The 18,839-nt window shown below is 32.6% G+C and overlaps 2 protein-coding genes and 1 long non-coding RNA gene across 4 annotated transcripts; 2 read left to right on the plus strand and 1 right to left on the minus strand.

The window, feature by feature from the left end:
- Positions 1-1,931: 1,931 nt before the first annotated feature.
- On the minus strand, positions 1,932-2,834 carry LOC133679326 (uncharacterized). Of its 2 annotated transcripts, none has more exons than XR_009836153.1 (2): positions 2,581-2,834; positions 1,932-2,372 (listed from the first exon to the last, which is right to left on the minus strand). It is a non-coding gene; the product is annotated as an uncharacterized LOC133679326 (long non-coding RNA). The 2 variants fall into 2 exon arrangements; XR_009836152.1 differs by having other exon boundaries at positions 2,546-2,834.
- Positions 2,835-6,519: 3,685 nt separating this feature from the next.
- On the plus strand, positions 6,520-9,491 carry LOC133679999 (tubulin beta-1 chain). Its single transcript, XM_062102769.1, has 4 exons — positions 6,520-6,675; positions 7,103-7,512; positions 7,602-7,871; positions 8,636-9,491. The coding sequence occupies exons 2-4, from the start codon at positions 7,119-7,121 to the stop codon at positions 9,310-9,312; spliced, it is 1,341 nt and encodes a 446-aa protein (XP_061958753.1). The 5' UTR covers positions 6,520-6,675; positions 7,103-7,118; the 3' UTR covers positions 9,313-9,491.
- A 2,138-nt stretch (positions 9,492-11,629) lies between these two features.
- On the plus strand, positions 11,630-14,719 carry LOC133679784 (tubulin beta-5 chain). The gene is made up of 4 exons (XM_062102478.1): positions 11,630-11,771; positions 12,145-12,549; positions 12,621-12,890; positions 13,794-14,719. The coding sequence occupies exons 2-4, from the start codon at positions 12,156-12,158 to the stop codon at positions 14,471-14,473; spliced, it is 1,344 nt and encodes a 447-aa protein (XP_061958462.1). The 5' UTR covers positions 11,630-11,771; positions 12,145-12,155; the 3' UTR covers positions 14,474-14,719.
- The last annotated feature ends 4,120 nt before the right edge of the window (positions 14,720-18,839 follow it).

Raw genomic sequence — 18,839 nt, forward strand, 5'->3', positions numbered from 1 at the left:
TAAAAATAAAATAAAATAAATCAAAACAAGTATGTGGATCTAAGCTTTAAGGCCCACCCACATGCTTAGGTTTTTCTTATAGCGGCCCAAGGTGTTCGGCCATAGGCCCTCACATGTGGGTTTTTTTTTTCTTTGATTTTTTTAATATACATATATATGAAAAAAAAATTATTTAACTCAGCTGAGTTCATAGCTTGGATTACATATCTGACAAGTTAAGTCATGATACTCATGTTGTTTTTTTTAAATTGATATATTTTTTTAATATATATATTTTTATTTTTAAAAAATTTATGTTTAAGCTAATATCACCCGTGAGTGATTTTTTTATTTTGTTTATTTAATATTTTTTGGATAGAGAATTTTTTAAAATTATTTTGTCTATATTTAATTTTTGAAGATAATTTTTTTTATTAATTTGTATGTTTTTTTTTTATCTTTTGTGTGGATTAGAATTTTTAAAAAAAAATAAAAAATGTTTATTTTTTATATATTATTTTTAATATGTGAAACTTTACATAATATATTTTTATATTTTATTCAATTAATTTAATAAAATATTTCAATAAATAAAATTTAGCAAACACAGTTGGGTAATTTTTTTATATAATATTAAATATTTTGATCTACACTTATTTTTTTATTTTTTAAATTTTATTTTTAGTTATTGTTAATAATATTTTTTAATTTATTAACACACATGATTTTTTATTTATTTAATTATATATATGGATAAACGTTTTGATTTATACTTAGAAAATTTTAACTACAAAAACAGGATGAGAAAAAGCCTACATTAATAATTTTTTTATAAGATATAAAAATATTTGACTCGTGACATGGTGTGTGTCACATAAATAGGAGATTGCCATTACAAAATGCAGTCACAGGTTTGGTTTAAAAAATTAAAAGAAAAATAACTGGAATTAACAGGAAAAATAGAAAGCCATTTCTTTGTTTGAATCGTTAAAGTGATATTTCTTTATACATTTTGGTCCCTGTTTGTTAAAAAAGTTAACATTTCAATCACAAAATATCATTTTTTTACATCCAAGTCCTTGTAAACTGAGAAAGGAGAGAGAGCCATTGAAAAATGAAAAGAAGAGGGAGAACAAATTAAAACTCGATTTTTTTATTTCATTTTATTTTGAGTTTCAAGCTAATTAAAATATGTTTTGTAATTGGGAATAAGGCTTTAGAGATTATTGAGACTATTTATTATTATTAGTTCGCTTTTTTTAAGTAAAAACATGTTGAAGCCAAGGTTTACGAGGCTGTAAAGCTTGGATCCCGATTTATTGGACACCAAAGGCGCTTGAAAACTATTGCAGCAAGCGGCATGAAATTTGTTTTTATTATTATATAATTAAGCAAATGATCTAATATTTATTTTATTCTTGATTTTACAAGTTTTATTTTTATTATTGTATAATTAAGTTAAAATATTTTTGAAAAATCTAACTTTTTGATGCCAATAAAATCTATTATTCAGATCATAAATTTGATGGATTATATCACTTAGACTAGATCGATTTAGTATCTTAACATCTTAATATTAAAAAAAATCACCTTGAATTTTTTTTAAAAAAACCAATCCATGCTTTTTAGCGGTCATTTAAACTATCTTTGAACCTGTTGGGTCATTCAAATTATGTCGTGATAACTTTCGTATAATTTAATTTTAAATTCGGGTTGAATAAATAATTAAGTTGGAAAATTTTAATATTAATAACAATATCAAATAAATTCACTTCATAAATTTTTCACTTTTTTTAAATCCATTATTAGAGACTAGGAGCAACCTTGTAAACTAATGCATAACTATTTAATTTGATAATGCCAACATCACAAGCATTAATGGAGTATAATCTGAGACCAATGGCTTCCTGGATTTGGTCCCTAATCCTTGGATCTGGCAAAGGAACAGGGTCTCCACACAAATGGTAAAGCACTGCAACAAAATCAATAAAAAGGCAGTCACATGCTTGGACTGAAAGCATACTATATCTTGAGAATTACATTCACTGACGCCATGTGAGCGAGACATGTGAGGTGCCTTTCTTGCGACAAAAAAAAAAGGAGGGCGGTGGCAGGGGTGGGGCTCAGGCTAGCCTTCTGATACAAGAAATTGGACCACGTGATAGGTCATCCACTGCTCCCTGTGGTATTTTTTCAGGCAGGACAGATGTTTCGAAGGCAGCTGCTAAAAACGGACCACCTGATGCTTCTAATTGTCTGTTGAGATTTTTTTCCTAGACTTCAAACTGGCTGCTGTGTTTAGACTGTATGTGCCGCTCATTTAGACGGTGAACTGCAATGTGCCCTCATGGTGTTTAATACACAGGCACTGCTTGGTTTGTCCCCGGCAAAATCTGAATGAACAAGAAAAGAAGGAAGATTAATGTTCAAGACAGCAAGACCTAGCTATGAATCTTGTAAGACAGATAGATTCCATGTGAAAATCATTTCTTCCCTGCTGAATTGTCAGCAATTCATGTAGCCATGAACACTGTAACTTGGATCAAGAAGTGACAGGGAATCATACCCATACAGCTTGCATTAAAAAAGCAGAAGCTCCACCTGATTTTTATCCTCTAATGTCAAGTGTAACAAGAGAGGCAAAGCATGTCTGCAGCCAAGTGGCATCTTGTCCAATGATCAAAATAGCTTTCGCTTGCTTACTGGCTACTGGCTTGATTAACCTCTCTTTCCAGACCAAAATACGACAGCGATAAGGCTACGAATCCTAGTTTGTTCCGGAGGTTTTTTTTTTTAACGTTCGAGAAGATGAACTGAACTCCGTGTTCGAGTTGAGCAGGCGTCGCACAAGAGTTTATGTACAAAAATGAACATATTTCCGACCCCAGCTGAGCATAGATTAGTTATTGGATATTATAGCAAGTAGATTTTATATATAAACATAAAACACCTATTCTTTTTTCCACTCTTTTTTATTGTTGGGTAATTGCCATTAACATTTGTATTTAATAATAGCGTTTTTAAAATTGTGGTGTATTATAACAAATAAATTTTCACTAAGAATTATATTAAATTATTTTTTTAAAGCATTTAAAAAAAAAAAACATAATTCCCATGATACACGAGTCTAACCCATTGAAGCATAACTCTCAAAATTGGGTGAAAAAAAAAGTATTTAATGATCGGATCATGATGTCTAAAGCTTGGAGTCTTTTACTAAACTATTACAAGTAAATAAGAATATAGAAAATACATCAAAGTATTTTTTAAAGTGCTTTTAACTTTAAAGTATATTAAAATAATATTTTTTATTTTTTAAAAATTATTTTTAATATCAGCGCATCAAAATAACCTGAATACATCAAAAAATATTAATTTAAAGTAAAAATAATTTAATTTTTTAAAAAATATTTTTAAAACATAAAAATAAATAAGATAATTCGTTCATGTAAAAACAAACAACACTTTTAACCCAGAAGCCTAGGCTATTGGGTTATGAATATATATTAAGTATATTTTGTTTTTCTCGTTTATTCTCAGTATAAGTAATTACCATTCACATATTCTCTCAATAAAGATTTTAGGCTTAACCTCTTCTATTTAATTAATCTCCTTTTAAACTACATTCTTTTTTGCTATTTTATTTTCTTGATCCAGGGAACATAATCAGCATCGGAAAAAAAAGATCGCAAACATAGATCACAGACAATGGATGCGTAACTCGTGCACTTCATATTATTGACGATCTGAAAAATACACGTGAAAGTAGAACTAGGAGCTGCTACCCATTTGTTGCTGGACTGTCAAGAGTCTATTCTGGACAGCCAATTGCTATCATGATACTAGAACCAAACTACAAAATTGGAGAAATTAATGCTTAGCTTGAATTTTAGTGTTTGTTTTGTGGTACAGTGTTAACTAGACTTTTTAAAAAAAATTAATTTTTTTTTATTTTAAAATAATATTTTTATGTTTTTGAATTGTTTAAATATATTAATATAAAAAATAAATTTAAAAAAATAAAAAAATATATTATTTTAATATATTTTTAAATAAAAAATATTTTAAAAAATTATCATTATTACTCTTCCAAATAGCCTGTTAAAGAAGTGTCATGTCGTACATTCAAGACTAAGGACGGATAATTTTTTGTTTATTTTTTAATTGGACAATTCTTGAAATAATTTATATTTAATAAAGAATAAGTTTTACCCTTGAACATTTTAAAAATATCAACATGATGTGTTCAAGTGAACTTAATAATTTTTTAAAAATAGTAATCTCATATTTTAAATTTAAAAAACAAAAAAAATAAACGTAATTCTTTAACCATCAAATTAATTAATTCTAGTTTATCTAAAAACATATATTTAACCGTGAAGCGAGTGTAATATTATTGAATGAGGAAAACGAGATGCGATGGGCGTGATTGACATGTCACATGGCCACATCGACATCTCATGTGCCCCTGCCAGCAAAGCTCCTTCTAACTTTTTTCCAGGCTGTCCTTTTTCCCCAATCCAAGGCCGATGCACCAAACAAATCTCTCTCCTCAGTCACTTCTTCGAGTTAACAATATTTTTAATCAAAGAGGTTAATCAATAACCATGATGCTTAATAATTAAGTTGACAATTATACTTGCATCTGTTAACGGAGAATAGATCCAACTGATCTCAACATACTCTGTCAACTGACGGCTGATAATCTCGTAGGCGAGAAGGCAATCACGCACCCATGTGGGCCATGTCCCGCGGGTTGAAAAATGGATAGAGTCACCAATACCGAGTCAACGTGCATTTGAATCGTTGAGATCCAAATCTTGCACTTCATGATCTGTGGCTTTTTCAAGATCTACGACACGCAGTAATGTTACTATTACGCATGGATTCGTAATCATAATATTTTTCTATGAAATAAATAATATTTTTCTTGTAAGATTATTTTTTATTGTTATTGTGACAAAATTAGTCAAGTTATGAGATGGTAAATAATCTCTAATATACAGAATCGCATTAATAAAATATATTATTTTTTATTGGTAAATAATTCATTACAATATATCAATATATCTAATGTAAAGAATCGCATTAATTAAATATATTATCTAGCTAATCTAGAAAACATTATAATATACAATATGTTATATTACACAAGCAAATATTTCAAATCATATATATCAAACTTTTTTTTTTGATGTTGGATTTTCCAATAACAAAACTCAACTAGAAAAAAATATAATAACTTAAAATTTATTATTTTTAATTTATTTTTTATAATCAAACATCAAAAAAATATTTAACTCCTTTCCAGGACTCAATCAAATATATATAAAAATAATTATTATTAAAAAAATTATTATTTTTAGGATCACTTATAATAAAACAAACAAGAACGATTAACATGTAACTTGAAGGGATTATAACTACTATCACCTAAAGAATAACAATGGAAAATGCTTTATAATAAGACCCCGTTTGTTTGTTAGAAATTAGTTTTTTTTAGAAAGTGAATTCCGGAAAAGTAAATTATTTTCTGATGTTTGGTAGTGTAATGAAAAATAGGTAAGAAAACACTTTTCAGTGTTTGATTATGTAATGGAAAATGAGCTGGAAAAAAACTTATTAATGTTTTATTTTTCGTAAGTTTATTAAAATAATGAAGAACAAATATTGTAAATTAAAAAATTAAATGAGAATGAAATTGAAAAAAATATAATTTTATAAATCATCTCAAATAAAATAAATAATAATCAAAATAACAAAGATTAAATCTAAAAAATTAAAAAATTAAAAGATGAAGAAATTAAAATAATAATAATTAATATTCTATAAATTATTTCAAATAAATAAGCAACAATCAAAATAATAAGGATCAACTTTGATAGATAAAAAATTTCACTAAAAAAATGATAAGGAAAAAACAAATAATAATTATAAAAACAAAAACCAAAGTTAATATAAAAATTAAATTTTAAGAGATGAAATTGAAAAATAAATATTCAAAACAAAATATTTATAGCAATCAAAAGTTTGATAACCAAATTCGATATAAATAATAAATAATATGATATTTTTAAATTTTTCACAATTTTTGAAAAGTGTTTTCCGTCCAAATTTTTCAGAAAAATATTTTATTTGAAACCAAACTAAAATTTTTTTTGATTGAAAAATATTTTTTATTAATTAATTTTTCTAATAATAAACAAACACATAAAAATTTAAAAATTAAAATTTCAAAAATCATTTTATAAAATACAAACATAGCCAAATCACCTCCAGAATAACAATGGAAAATGCTTTATAACAAGTCGCTGGAAGGGAACATAAAAACACATAATCAAATAGCACTGCCGGCCAAAAAAGGACAATCAAGTCATTTCAAACTAGGTCATCACCGTCAGGAAACCCTGATTTTCAAATACCAAGCACGATGACAAAGCCAAATCAAACCTACATCTACACCGTTAAACAATCACGATCCAACGGCATCAAACGGTCCACAGAAAAAAGAGAGGGAAACAACCACATCCGTCTGATTCACACACCTTGCCCTAGCCTTTTCCTTATATACCCACGCTTGTTTCCGCTTGGCTCCACTGCCACTCTCTCCACTTGCTCTCTATCACTTGGTCGATATCCGGAAATCTCACCGGACGCCGCGCCGCACTTTCACAGCCAATCTCTGATTTCTCAACGGTGGGTTTTAATATCTAGATCTGATCTCAATTTCTCTTTTCAAGTCTGTTTGGATGCCGAGAAATGACGGAGAGAAATAATCAAAAGCTGAAAACCATTTGATTTATCTTCCCGACTTGTGCATCATGCGTTATTTGCCCAGCAACTGCGTATTTCATTTGCTCCGAAACTAGATCTGTGACAACTGACAATACACTGTTTTAAGCTATTAACTTGTGTATCTTCGCTTCGTTTAGTGATTTGATTGTTCTTTACCGATATCATCTTCTCTTATTTGCCGATGTCAAATTTGTTGCGAGTTTAAACTCCAAATCGCAGTGTTAAATAGAGTCTCAGATCTGATGTCTGCGTTGCAAATTAATTAAACTGGTTTACTAGTGCTTAGTTATTTATTATGCGGCTCCCCTTATTCTTTTTTTTTCTGCAGAAATATAATATAAAAAATGAGGGAAATCCTTCACATTCAAGGAGGACAATGCGGGAACCAGATCGGTTCCAAGTTCTGGGAGGTTGTTTGCGATGAGCATGGAATTGATCCCACTGGAAAATACGTTGGAACCTCTGACCTTCAATTGGAGCGTGTCAATGTTTACTACAATGAGGCTTCGTGTGGGAGATTTGTCCCTCGTGCTGTGCTTATGGATCTTGAGCCTGGTACCATGGACAGTTTGAGGACTGGTCCTTATGGCCAGATCTTCAGGCCTGATAACTTTGTGTTTGGGCAGTCTGGTGCTGGAAATAATTGGGCCAAAGGGCATTACACTGAGGGTGCAGAGTTGATTGATTCAGTTCTTGATGTTGTGAGGAAGGAAGCAGAAAATTGTGATTGTCTTCAAGGTATATTATGTTCTATCGCTAATTATTTTTCATTTGTGATTTTATTTTAAAATTTTAAGCAATTATTAATGGGTTTTCTGTATGTGCAGGTTTTCAAGTTTGCCACTCGCTCGGTGGAGGAACTGGATCTGGAATGGGGACTCTACTGATTTCTAAGATCAGAGAGGAATACCCTGATAGAATGATGCTTACTTTCTCTGTGTTCCCATCACCTAAGGTTTCTGATACTGTCGTGGAACCATACAATGCTACCCTTTCTGTTCATCAGTTGGTTGAGAATGCTGATGAGTGTATGGTGCTTGACAACGAGGCATTGTATGATATTTGTTTCAGGATTCTCAAGTTGACTACTCCTAGCTGTAAGTTCATTTTGGCTTGAAACTAGCTTTATTTGTCTGTTGCCCAAATTTAGTACCATGCTTCGTTTTGGTGCATAATGCATTCAGATTTTGGTGAAGCAATCTGTGATTAAGTCATAATTTGTTTTCATAAGCTCCCTCATTTTGCTGGGTTGGTGGGTTTGGGTTTTTTCATCTGTTGTCCGAAATGTATGTCTTTATCATGGCTTGAAATCAGAATCGAGATAGAGGTGCATTTTTAACTACGTGCCCCTGTTCCTTGCTGCTATACTTTTGGTCCACGCCGCGTGGTCATGTTGTTTGTTTATGCTCTCCACATGCTAACAATGTGCCTTGTTCAAATATTAGCTGCATTGACGTTTTGAAGTGTTTTTTTTTTTGTAGTTTTACTCTTATGTTGACAGTTACTTAATTATTTCATTGTGAGTTGTTGCAATCTGTATCTTAATCTCTGTCTGCCTGAGTAGCAATGTGGGGTTGTCTCCATGGATCTTAAATATGTATTTAGTAGGATATAGGTGATTGCATGGGTTGATGAAACGTGGTTGTGCCAAATGTTAGGTGGTTGATTTTATGACACTGTCAATTTTAAAATTTGATTGGTGTAGTTGGGTAATTTTCAGGGAACAAAAGTTTTGGGTCCTGTCTATTATGAAGTTGGCCTGTTTATTTTCAAATTGCTTGGTTATTTATTTGTGTTTTTCTGCTTCAATTGAGATTAAAAAAATGCTGAATCAACTTTGGATTGTTAATGATTGTTGCAGTTGGCGACCTGAATCATCTGATCTCTGCAACAATGAGCGGTGTCACCTGCTGCCTCAGGTTCCCTGGTCAGCTCAACTCTGATCTTAGGAAGCTTGCAGTGAACCTCATCCCCTTCCCCCGTCTGCACTTCTTCATGGTTGGATTTGCTCCTCTGACCTCACGTGGTTCTCAGCAGTACAGGGCTCTGACTGTCCCAGAACTCACCCAGCAGATGTGGGATGCCAAGAACATGATGTGTGCCGCAGACCCACGCCACGGTCGCTACCTGACTGCCTCCGCTATGTTCAGGGGTAAGATGAGCACTAAGGAAGTTGATGAACAAATGATCAATGTCCAGAACAAGAATTCATCCTACTTTGTTGAGTGGATCCCCAACAATGTGAAGTCTAGTGTGTGTGATATTCCTCCGAGAGGACTTGCTATGGCATCCACCTTCATTGGAAACTCAACCTCCATCCAGGAGATGTTCAGGCGTGTAAGTGAGCAATTCACAGCTATGTTCAGGAGGAAGGCTTTCTTGCACTGGTACACCGGAGAAGGCATGGATGAAATGGAATTCACTGAAGCTGAGAGCAACATGAATGACCTCGTTTCTGAATATCAGCAGTACCAGGATGCAACAGCTGATGAAGAAGTTGATTACGAGGACGAGGAGGAAGAAGAGGCTGAGATGTGATGAGGTGTAAACGGTCCTGCTACTGTTTTTTTTGCAGTTTATGCTGCGTTAATCTGTACTCTTCAAATTTGTCATGTGTTAAATTTTCTGTGTAGTATGAATGGTAGAGTTGGAAAAGTTGTTGCTTTTCCTTCTAGTTGTAGTAGTTAAATATAATGTGGTTGATAAGGGTTGCGTTACCATCCATGTTTGATTTCTCTAGCATTTTATCAGCTATAATAAGCTTGGATGAACAACAGAGAATAATATCCATACAGGTAGCGCCAAACCATACAAGTTCCACCAGCTTTTGGTCCCTGTGCTTCAACCATTGAAGGCTGGTGCCTTGTCAAGTCACAAGCGTGCCCACTACACAATATTTTCTTTCCAGCTGCTTGCTTAATTATCGATATCCTAATTCCTAGCCACGTTTTGAAATTTAGAAAGGGAGAAGCCAGTTACTCCCCTTCAACGAGGCGCTGATTTGAGATTTTAATTTTCTAAAATTAAATACCTAATTGCACATTCCATATGCACTATGTTTGTAAACGTGGTGGTGTAAACTTTATTTTTTAAAATTTTGTTTAAAATAAATTTTTTAATGTTTTTAGATCATTTTAGCATGTTGATATTAAAAATAATTTTTAAAAAATAAAAAAATAATTTTAATATATTTTTAAATGAAAAACAATTGCTATTGTTATCACAATCTTAAATACATTTTAATTTATTTTTATAATATATGAATCTCATAGTGCATTATCAAAATAGTTACGTGGTACTGAGAGAGCACGGTTTAAATAATATTTTTTTAAAAAAATAATAATTTTTAATGTTTTTGAATTGTTTTGGAATACTGATGTTACAAATAATTCTTGAAAAATAAAAAAATATTATTTTATTTTAAACGGTTACACCTTGCAAGTTAATCTTATATTCTTGTTGCTATTTTGATTTGATTAAAATAGATAATATTTACTGAAAATGTCTAAAAACAAGGAAAACGAGAAAGCAATTTGGGAACCACTACTACTTTTATCTGGATCGCACTGCAGAGAGTCTCCTTTTGGATAAATAATCACTGTCATATTTAAGACCTAAACGTTGGTGGCATGCTTGACTCTAAATCTAAGCAAGAGATCGGCTCTTATTGAATGGTCAGGATTAAGTGGAAGGTGTATTAATTATGATTTAGGTACAGAGTTTGGACTCCTGTGGGTGTGATTGTGATGTTGAATCAAAATGAGATATACAGTTCATATGGGGACATCTCCACCTCTTGTGGCCCTTCTAGCAGAGCTCTCTCCCACCTTTTCATTTTTCCTTTTTTTGCTAATTGAAGGAAGTTGCACCAACCAAACTAGCATCTCTCCTCTAATCCCATCATTTAACTTCACAATAATACTCGACCCCCCTGTTCTTGAGATTGCGGCTCAAATAAATATCATAAAAATTAATTTTTTTATATCGTTTTAATATATTAATATCAGAGATTAGATTTTAAAAAATAAAAAACATGTTTTTTTTTTTTTCTGGAATGACCATTAATGAGTGTTGCAAGGTGAAATGCCCATCAAGAGCCAACGATCATATTAGTAACGTATGATAGTCTTTGATGATTTGGGATGATATTGTTTAGTTTAAAGCTTTATGTTATTCCTGGAAGGAAGGGATGTGTTCAAATGATTTTAGCTGGGAAGGAAAACATGGAGAAATATTCATTTTCTTTTATGATTTACAATTTCTTTAATTCCTTGTTTTCTCTTTGTAAAACAAAGGCAACAAATTGCTTTCTAATCTCATCCATTTCGTTGTTATCCCCCTCCTCTTATTTTCTCGGCTTCTCATATTAATATTGAGAATAAAACAATTCTAGTAAATGTAACTTAACTAGTCAAGTTCTGAATTTGCTCTCTAGAAATCACCAATTTAAATTCCACAAATCTCAGGGTTACTGGAAGCTTACATGGTCGTTAATTTTAGGGTCCGTGAAATTAGTCGAGGTATGCACAAACTGATCCAAACACCTATGTTAATTTAAAAAAAATAGAGGATTAGGCACTTAATTGCAATCTTCTATAAATATAAGATACCAACTTGTAATTTCCCCTAAAAAAAAACTACAAGACATGTCGAGACAGAGACAATTAAGTCGTTTTAATAAAGGTCATTAGTCTATAAATCCCCTATTTTAAAAAATCAAATATCATTGCCCAGTCAAATCAAAACCACCGTCTACACCGTTGAAACATCACGATCCAACGTGCTAGAACAAAAGAGATGGAAACCACAACAGCCGTCCGATCCACACACCTATTTCCCCCCTCTATAAAACCACTCATTTACAAACCAAATTATCTCCTACTCTCACTCTCACTCTCACTCTCACTCTTCCCCGATCGAGCATCTCTCAAAGCTCGATCGCCGAAAACCTCACCGTTGACACTGCATCAACAACGCCTGTTGCCGATTTCTTAACGGTGAGTGTGTGATTTCTAGACCTGATCTCTCTTTTTTCGAGTCCGTTTGGATGTTGAGAAAGCTGAGGAAACTGAGAGAATTAGTGAATATTTTTTTTTTTATTTTGAGTGAATGACTTTGTTTATGCAGTCTTATCGCACTTTGTTTTCTCTCTTCAGCCAAACAGGCTGGATCTGTAACTATAGTGTCTGTTAATCTTCTATTTAAAGCTTCATTTATCGACTTAATTGTTATCTTAATATTTATCATAGGTTAAAATATAACTATCTAGTGAATTCGAACTAAATCCTTGCAAAAGTAGAACTTCTTCTCTCTTTGTTGTAAAATAATTTGATTAGTTTTCCTCTTACCAAATCATTTATTCATTTGCAGCGAAACAAAAAATGAGAGAAATCCTTCACGTTCAGGGAGGACAATGTGGTAACCAAATTGGATCGAAGTTTTGGGAGGTGGTTTGCGATGAGCATGGAATTGATCCCACTGGAAAATACGTTGGAACCTCTGACCTTCAATTGGAGCGTGTCAATGTTTACTACAATGAAGCTTCGTGTGGGAGATTTGTCCCTCGTGCTGTGCTTATGGATCTTGAGCCTGGTACCATGGACAGTGTGAGGACCGGTCCCTATGGCCAGATCTTCAGGCCTGATAACTTTGTGTTTGGGCAGTCTGGTGCTGGAAATAACTGGGCTAAGGGGCATTACACTGAGGGTGCAGAGTTGATTGACTCGGTTCTTGATGTTGTGAGGAAGGAGGCGGAGAATTGTGATTGTCTGCAAGGTATATGTTGTCAGATGTTTGGCAATTTGATTTTTGTATTGTTAGTTATATAAGTGGTTTTGTGTGTGTAGGTTTCCAAGTTTGCCACTCGCTCGGTGGAGGAACTGGTTCCGGGATGGGGACTCTGCTGATTTCTAAGATCAGAGAGGAATACCCTGATAGAATGATGCTTACGTTCTCTGTGTTCCCATCCCCCAAGGTTTCAGATACTGTTGTTGAGCCTTACAATGCTACCCTTTCAGTTCATCAGTTAGTTGAGAATGCTGATGAATGTATGGTGCTAGATAACGAGGCCTTGTATGATATCTGCTTCAGGACTCTCAAGTTAACAACTCCTAGCTGTAAGAGCACTCTGGCATTTATCTATGATATTTTTTGTTCCCTTTTGTCCGACGAAAACATTGTTTTGTGGTTTGCTGATAACTTCTACTCAAATTCAGTACCATGCTTGTTGAGGAAACTTGCATATTTAGATTGCTGTAAAGTATCTAGTAATTGAATTTTTCAGGTCTGTGGGGGTGGGGTTTTATTATATGATTATGATTGTGATTATGTGAAATGTATATGTTATTGAAGGAATGACAAATAAGAAAGTGAATAGAAGCTCCTGCTCTGATTATTTGTTTTCTGTTTTTCTTTGCTTACATACCCTTGGTCCAGCCTGTCTTGAGAATGAGCAATTTATCATTTTTTGTTGTTCCTTGGTTGTATTCTATACGTTTTGTCAAAGTGCCTTGGTCAGGTGTCAGTTGTATTTATGTTTTGTAGCGGTTCATTGCTTCCCTCATTTATGTTAGATACTTAATTTATATCTTTTGGCTGGCAAGCCCTATCTTACAATTCATGTCTGCTTGAATGAGGGATGTGGGCTCCATGTTGCTAGATCTCACACGATTCTTCTCAGATGTCAATCTCTAGCAGCTAGGTGTTTGTTTGGGTTGATAAGCTGTGGAAATACCAAAAGTTTGGCGGCAGCTTTTATGATATTACTGAGTTTGGGATAATTTGATTTAAGGCAATATGACACTGTGATGTAACCATGAAAAGAGAAGTTTTAGGTTTTGCATGCATGGAAATTTGTTTGTTTGTTCCCCACTGGCTCTGTTTTTTTCCCCGAGGCATAGATCTGGGCTTTTGACATGGGGATTGTTTGTGTTTTTCCATTGCTGGTCTTTGCATCTTGTGTGCACCATAACAAGGATTTAAATGCTGGATTAAAATTGAATTATTGTTTTTTGTGACAGTTGGCGACCTGAACCACCTGATCTCTGCAACAATGAGCGGTGTCACCTGCTGCCTCAGGTTCCCTGGTCAGCTCAACTCTGATCTTAGGAAGCTTGCAGTGAACCTCATCCCCTTCCCCCGTCTGCACTTTTTCATGGTTGGATTTGCTCCTCTGACCTCACGTGGTTCTCAGCAGTACAGGGCACTGACTGTCCCAGAACTCACCCAGCAGATGTGGGATGCCAAGAACATGATGTGCGCCGCTGACCCACGCCACGGTCGCTACCTGACTGCCTCCGCTATGTTCCGGGGTAAGATGAGCACTAAGGAAGTTGATGAACAAATGATCAATGTCCAGAACAAGAATTCATCCTACTTTGTTGAGTGGATCCCCAACAATGTGAAGTCTAGTGTGTGTGATATTCCTCCGAGAGGACTTGCTATGGCATCCACCTTCATTGGAAACTCAACCTCCATCCAGGAGATGTTCAGGCGTGTAAGTGAGCAATTCACAGCTATGTTCAGGAGGAAGGCTTTCTTGCACTGGTACACTGGAGAAGGCATGGATGAAATGGAATTCACTGAAGCTGAGAGCAACATGAATGACCTTGTTTCTGAATATCAGCAGTACCAGGATGCAACAGCTGATGAAGAAGTTGATTATGAGGACGAGGAGGAAGAAGATGCTGCCGGGATGTAATTATTTGTGCAAAGTCTATCTGCTACTTGCTTTTACAGCGTATTCTGCATGAATATGTTTTACTGCTTTGAAATGTGCGTGGTGAATCTCACTGTCTGGGCGGTTTGAATAGTAATTAGAGTTGGTAATTTTTTGTTCAGTAGCTAAATATTAAGCCATGTGGCTGATGTGAGAAGTTTTGTATTGGTGTTCATGTTTGAATTCTAGCTCCATTGCTATTTCTATTCCTATAATCAATCATTTAAATCTCTGTGTCCTTTGATGTGATTATCACGCCTGTCATTTTCAAGGATGGTGTTGTTGTGTTTGTGTTTTTTTTCCCCAATTCCTTTTGCTTTTCTTCTTTCTGTCCCTTTATCTTGCTTTACCTCTCATTGTTATGCATAGCAGGGAACCAGGGGTGGCCATTAAACATGTTCAATGCTAAACCCAGCGAAGAGTTCTGAAAAATAAAACACCCTGAACTGATGCCGATCCACCGGTGACTGATAAATGAGGCAAGACTTGAAAATTAGAAAATACTGTCACAATGGAGGAGCCAAAACGGAGAGTAGAAAGGCTTAGTGACGGAAAGCATTTAACATCCAATGCCACGCTCCTTATTTTTTAAAATATTAAAACGATATAAAAATAAAAAAAAAATCAACCTTTTTTTATATATAAAAAAACACTTTGTGACAGGAAAAACAAGTAGATATTAAAGTCAATATTGTTTGACGACAACTTCAGAATATTTATAATTCCTCACAATATTCTATCTACAATGGGTTAAAGTTAACTCCACCCCCGGTTTCAAGAGATAGCTGAGTTTTTCCACAATATATTAATTAATGGGTTTGAAAATTGGTGAAGAAGAGGGAGTCCGTCCAAAAACACCCGCAAACACAGTAAGCATATGTGATTTTTGATGGCTGGCTGGCTCATTTTTAAATACTGTAAATTCTCATATCAGATTACCGTTTACTACATTTAAATTTATAAATTCACAAAAAAATCAATGACATATTACAATAAAATAAACTCTTGGAGATATTTCATTCGAGCACTTCTCTCTTTGCTCGTCGAAAAAATAAATTAGGAGATCAAAAATTATTTAAAAGATAATTATTTCTTAATGAATATTTGAGATAATTTAAACCTTCAGAATCCTCTTTTTAAAATGGAACTATAAATAACCAGGTTTAAATAATTATTTTCACCAATTCTTCAATAAAAATTGATGGATTTTTTTAATTAACGTGAGTGTCTGAGTTAGCTTGCGCGTAACTTGACTAATCCCACGGGTCCTGAAGTTAACAACCATTAAAGTTTCCAGTGGCTATTATATCAACAATTACAGGGTTCGAACCTGAGATAATAGGGAAAGTAAACCCCTTAATCCCAAATTTTTATTACTGGAACACCTACTAGATGATTAAAAAAAAAATTAATGGATTTTTGTTTGATAGGGAACTTGATAAAAGTTATTTCAAGTAAATCTCTACGCAATTGAGATTAAGTTTCTTTCTAGATTATTTAATAATGTATCTTTATATTGATGTGATAAAAAATTTAATCCTAATATTTGAATTTAAAAGATTAAAAAAAGATAATAAACTTTTTTAATTACCAGACCAACATTAAAACAACTAATATCTACATAAAAAGAAAAAAAATCTACATAAAGAAAAACCACCTTTTCGAATCTAAGAAAGAGAGAAAAAGCACTTTTGGAGTACATGATTCTAGTAAGTATTAATAAACTAACAAAATATATAATGTTTGCATTATTTGACTTGATTTAATTAGTTAAAATTAGATAATATAAATATTAAATATGATAATAAATTAAAAAATTTTAAAAATATATATCATATGACGGGTTAGGATTTTTAAAACTCTATCAATTTTATCAAACCTGTATACCCTATATTCCCTTTTGCTTTTATATCTAATAATTTATAAATTAAATATTTATTTTATTTTATTTTAAAATATTTCAGCTCAACGTTCTGATTGATGATTTTTTTTTATTTATTTAACGTCTAAAAAAAATATCTATATTTGTTGGAAGTGATGTGAGAGGTTACTAAAATTTAATGGTAATATAAAATATAAAATTATATCTAATATTAGGGTGTTATGACATCTAGTGTCTATATTATAAGTCCATTTCTAAATACTAAGAGAATTAATAATATAAATCTAATACATAAATATCTATAATATTTATAAAAATTTATCTTCACTTAATATATTTAACACGTTTGGGTTTAAAAAATTAAATAAATTAGATTTATAATTTATAAAATATCAAAAATTAATATTAAATACAATTACAGGTAAAAACTAACTCATCTGTATAAACGAACAACCCTAATGTAATGGGATGCTCCCATGATAATTGATGGGGTGTCTTCGTGGCATCACCCGGTGCAAGATTAGCCTATTTTAAACCAGACCTAGTTTGACAGATCGACTTGATAACTGGACCAGTCTGGATTTAATAAAAACTCAATTGGGACAACAACCTGAAAAAATTCGATCCACCTGATAGGTCAATCCATTACCCGGGCGAATCCGGACGACACTTGTTTTTTTAAAATTATGGGATTTGAGATCCATTAGTATATATACTCTATGTTTCCAAGAAAAAAAATTATGCCTTTTAATGTGGGATAAAAAAAATTTAGTTTAAATACTTCAACTTAAAGGGATAATATAATATCTTTTAAATGTGGGATTTGAAGCTCTTCTGTACATATACTTTATATTCTCATGAAAAAAAAAATTTCAACAAGGAATTTGAAACCTATTAGTATATATACTCTATGTTATCAAGAAAAAAAATATTATTATTTCAATGTAGGATTTAAAACCATTAATATATATACTCTATTTTTTCAAGAAAAATAATTATGTTTTTTCAATGTGAGATAAAAAACTTTTTGCTTTAAATACTTTAGCCTAAAAGGATAACATAATATCTTTTCAATGAGGGATTTGAAGCCCTTTCGTATACGTGTTTTTTTAAAAAATTATGTTTTTTCAATGTAGGATTTGAAACTCATTGTTATATATACTCTACGTTCCAAAAAAAAGTTATTTTTTTAATGTGAGAAAAAAAAATTTAGTTTAAATACTTCAACTTCAAAGTTTAACATAATATTTTTTTAATATGGGATAAAAAACTTTTTAAAATATTCTTTTAAACTTTATTATTTATAATATGTATAGCATATGTTTACATTGATTTTTTTTTATTAATTTTTTCATATGAAATATTAAAATTTTAATTTTTTTTAATTCTTTTTAAGTTGATCCGGATTAACCCGAGTTGACCTATAAAATCCGTGACCCGGCTCCTTGGTCGGGTCAATCCGGGTCAAGTTTAATAAATATGTTACTAGGTGCAAAAGCAATTATCATCCAGCTATTACACATTAATTATATCATATTTATATATCCCACCAACGGTCCAACACTTCATATCACCCTACCACGTGTGTCAATATAGGTGAAATAAGCACTTGAGGGTCTAGCTCAGTGGTTAACAGGTGAGGCTTGTCTTGCCCCTGTCCTGAGTTCGACCCTTCAAGTGCATACCTGTCATTCCCGCGGTGTCTTACCTGTCTACTGAGCTTGCAGGATGTTCAGTAAACCCAGGGAATAGTTGTTGTACGCGCAAACTGGCCCGGACACCCCGAGTTATCAAATATATATATATAGGTGAAATAAATAAAAGTAAAGGAGGCAACGCTGCCACTAACCAAACACTCCTCCTATCCCTTTAACAAAAATACTAAAACTCACATGGTATTTTTTTATGAAAATTAAATGAGTATAAAAATAAACATTTGATAAAAAAAAATCATGTCTTCTTACACTCACATTTAAAGAAACCTTCACCGTATTTGTGTATAAACTAATGTTAATGAATTTTTAAAAAATATAATAATAACACAAGCCTACCTCTACCAGTGCTAAAAGGTTGTTTTAGCTACACAAGAGAGCCAAACTTTATTATATTTTTTAAATATGGCGAAGAGAGCCAAGCCTACCTCACCGTATTTGTTGTACGTGTCTTGTTTTAGCTACACTAGAAAGGATGGCGATGTGTAATAATTGCTCTTCAGGTTGCTGGGTTTCATAACAATCCTAGAGCTGTTTTTTTGTCCTTTATTTTCTTCTCAAAGGAAGCATTTCCAGCAGCAGCTTCTTTCCTTTCAATGGAGCTTCTTCAAAATGTCTCATCAAATAACTTGGTGCCAAGTTATCATAAGCGTATGGTTGTCATTCTTTGTCATGTTACATGCAACAGGTTTGCCTTCAGACACCACACAAATGCCAAGAGTACTGTACGTTGTGTTCAATTAAAGTAGAAGTG

The sequence above is a fragment of the Populus nigra genome, chromosome 19, assembly GCF_951802175.1.
Source record: "Populus nigra chromosome 19, ddPopNigr1.1, whole genome shotgun sequence".
NCBI classification, from domain to species: domain Eukaryota; kingdom Viridiplantae; phylum Streptophyta; class Magnoliopsida; order Malpighiales; family Salicaceae; genus Populus; species Populus nigra.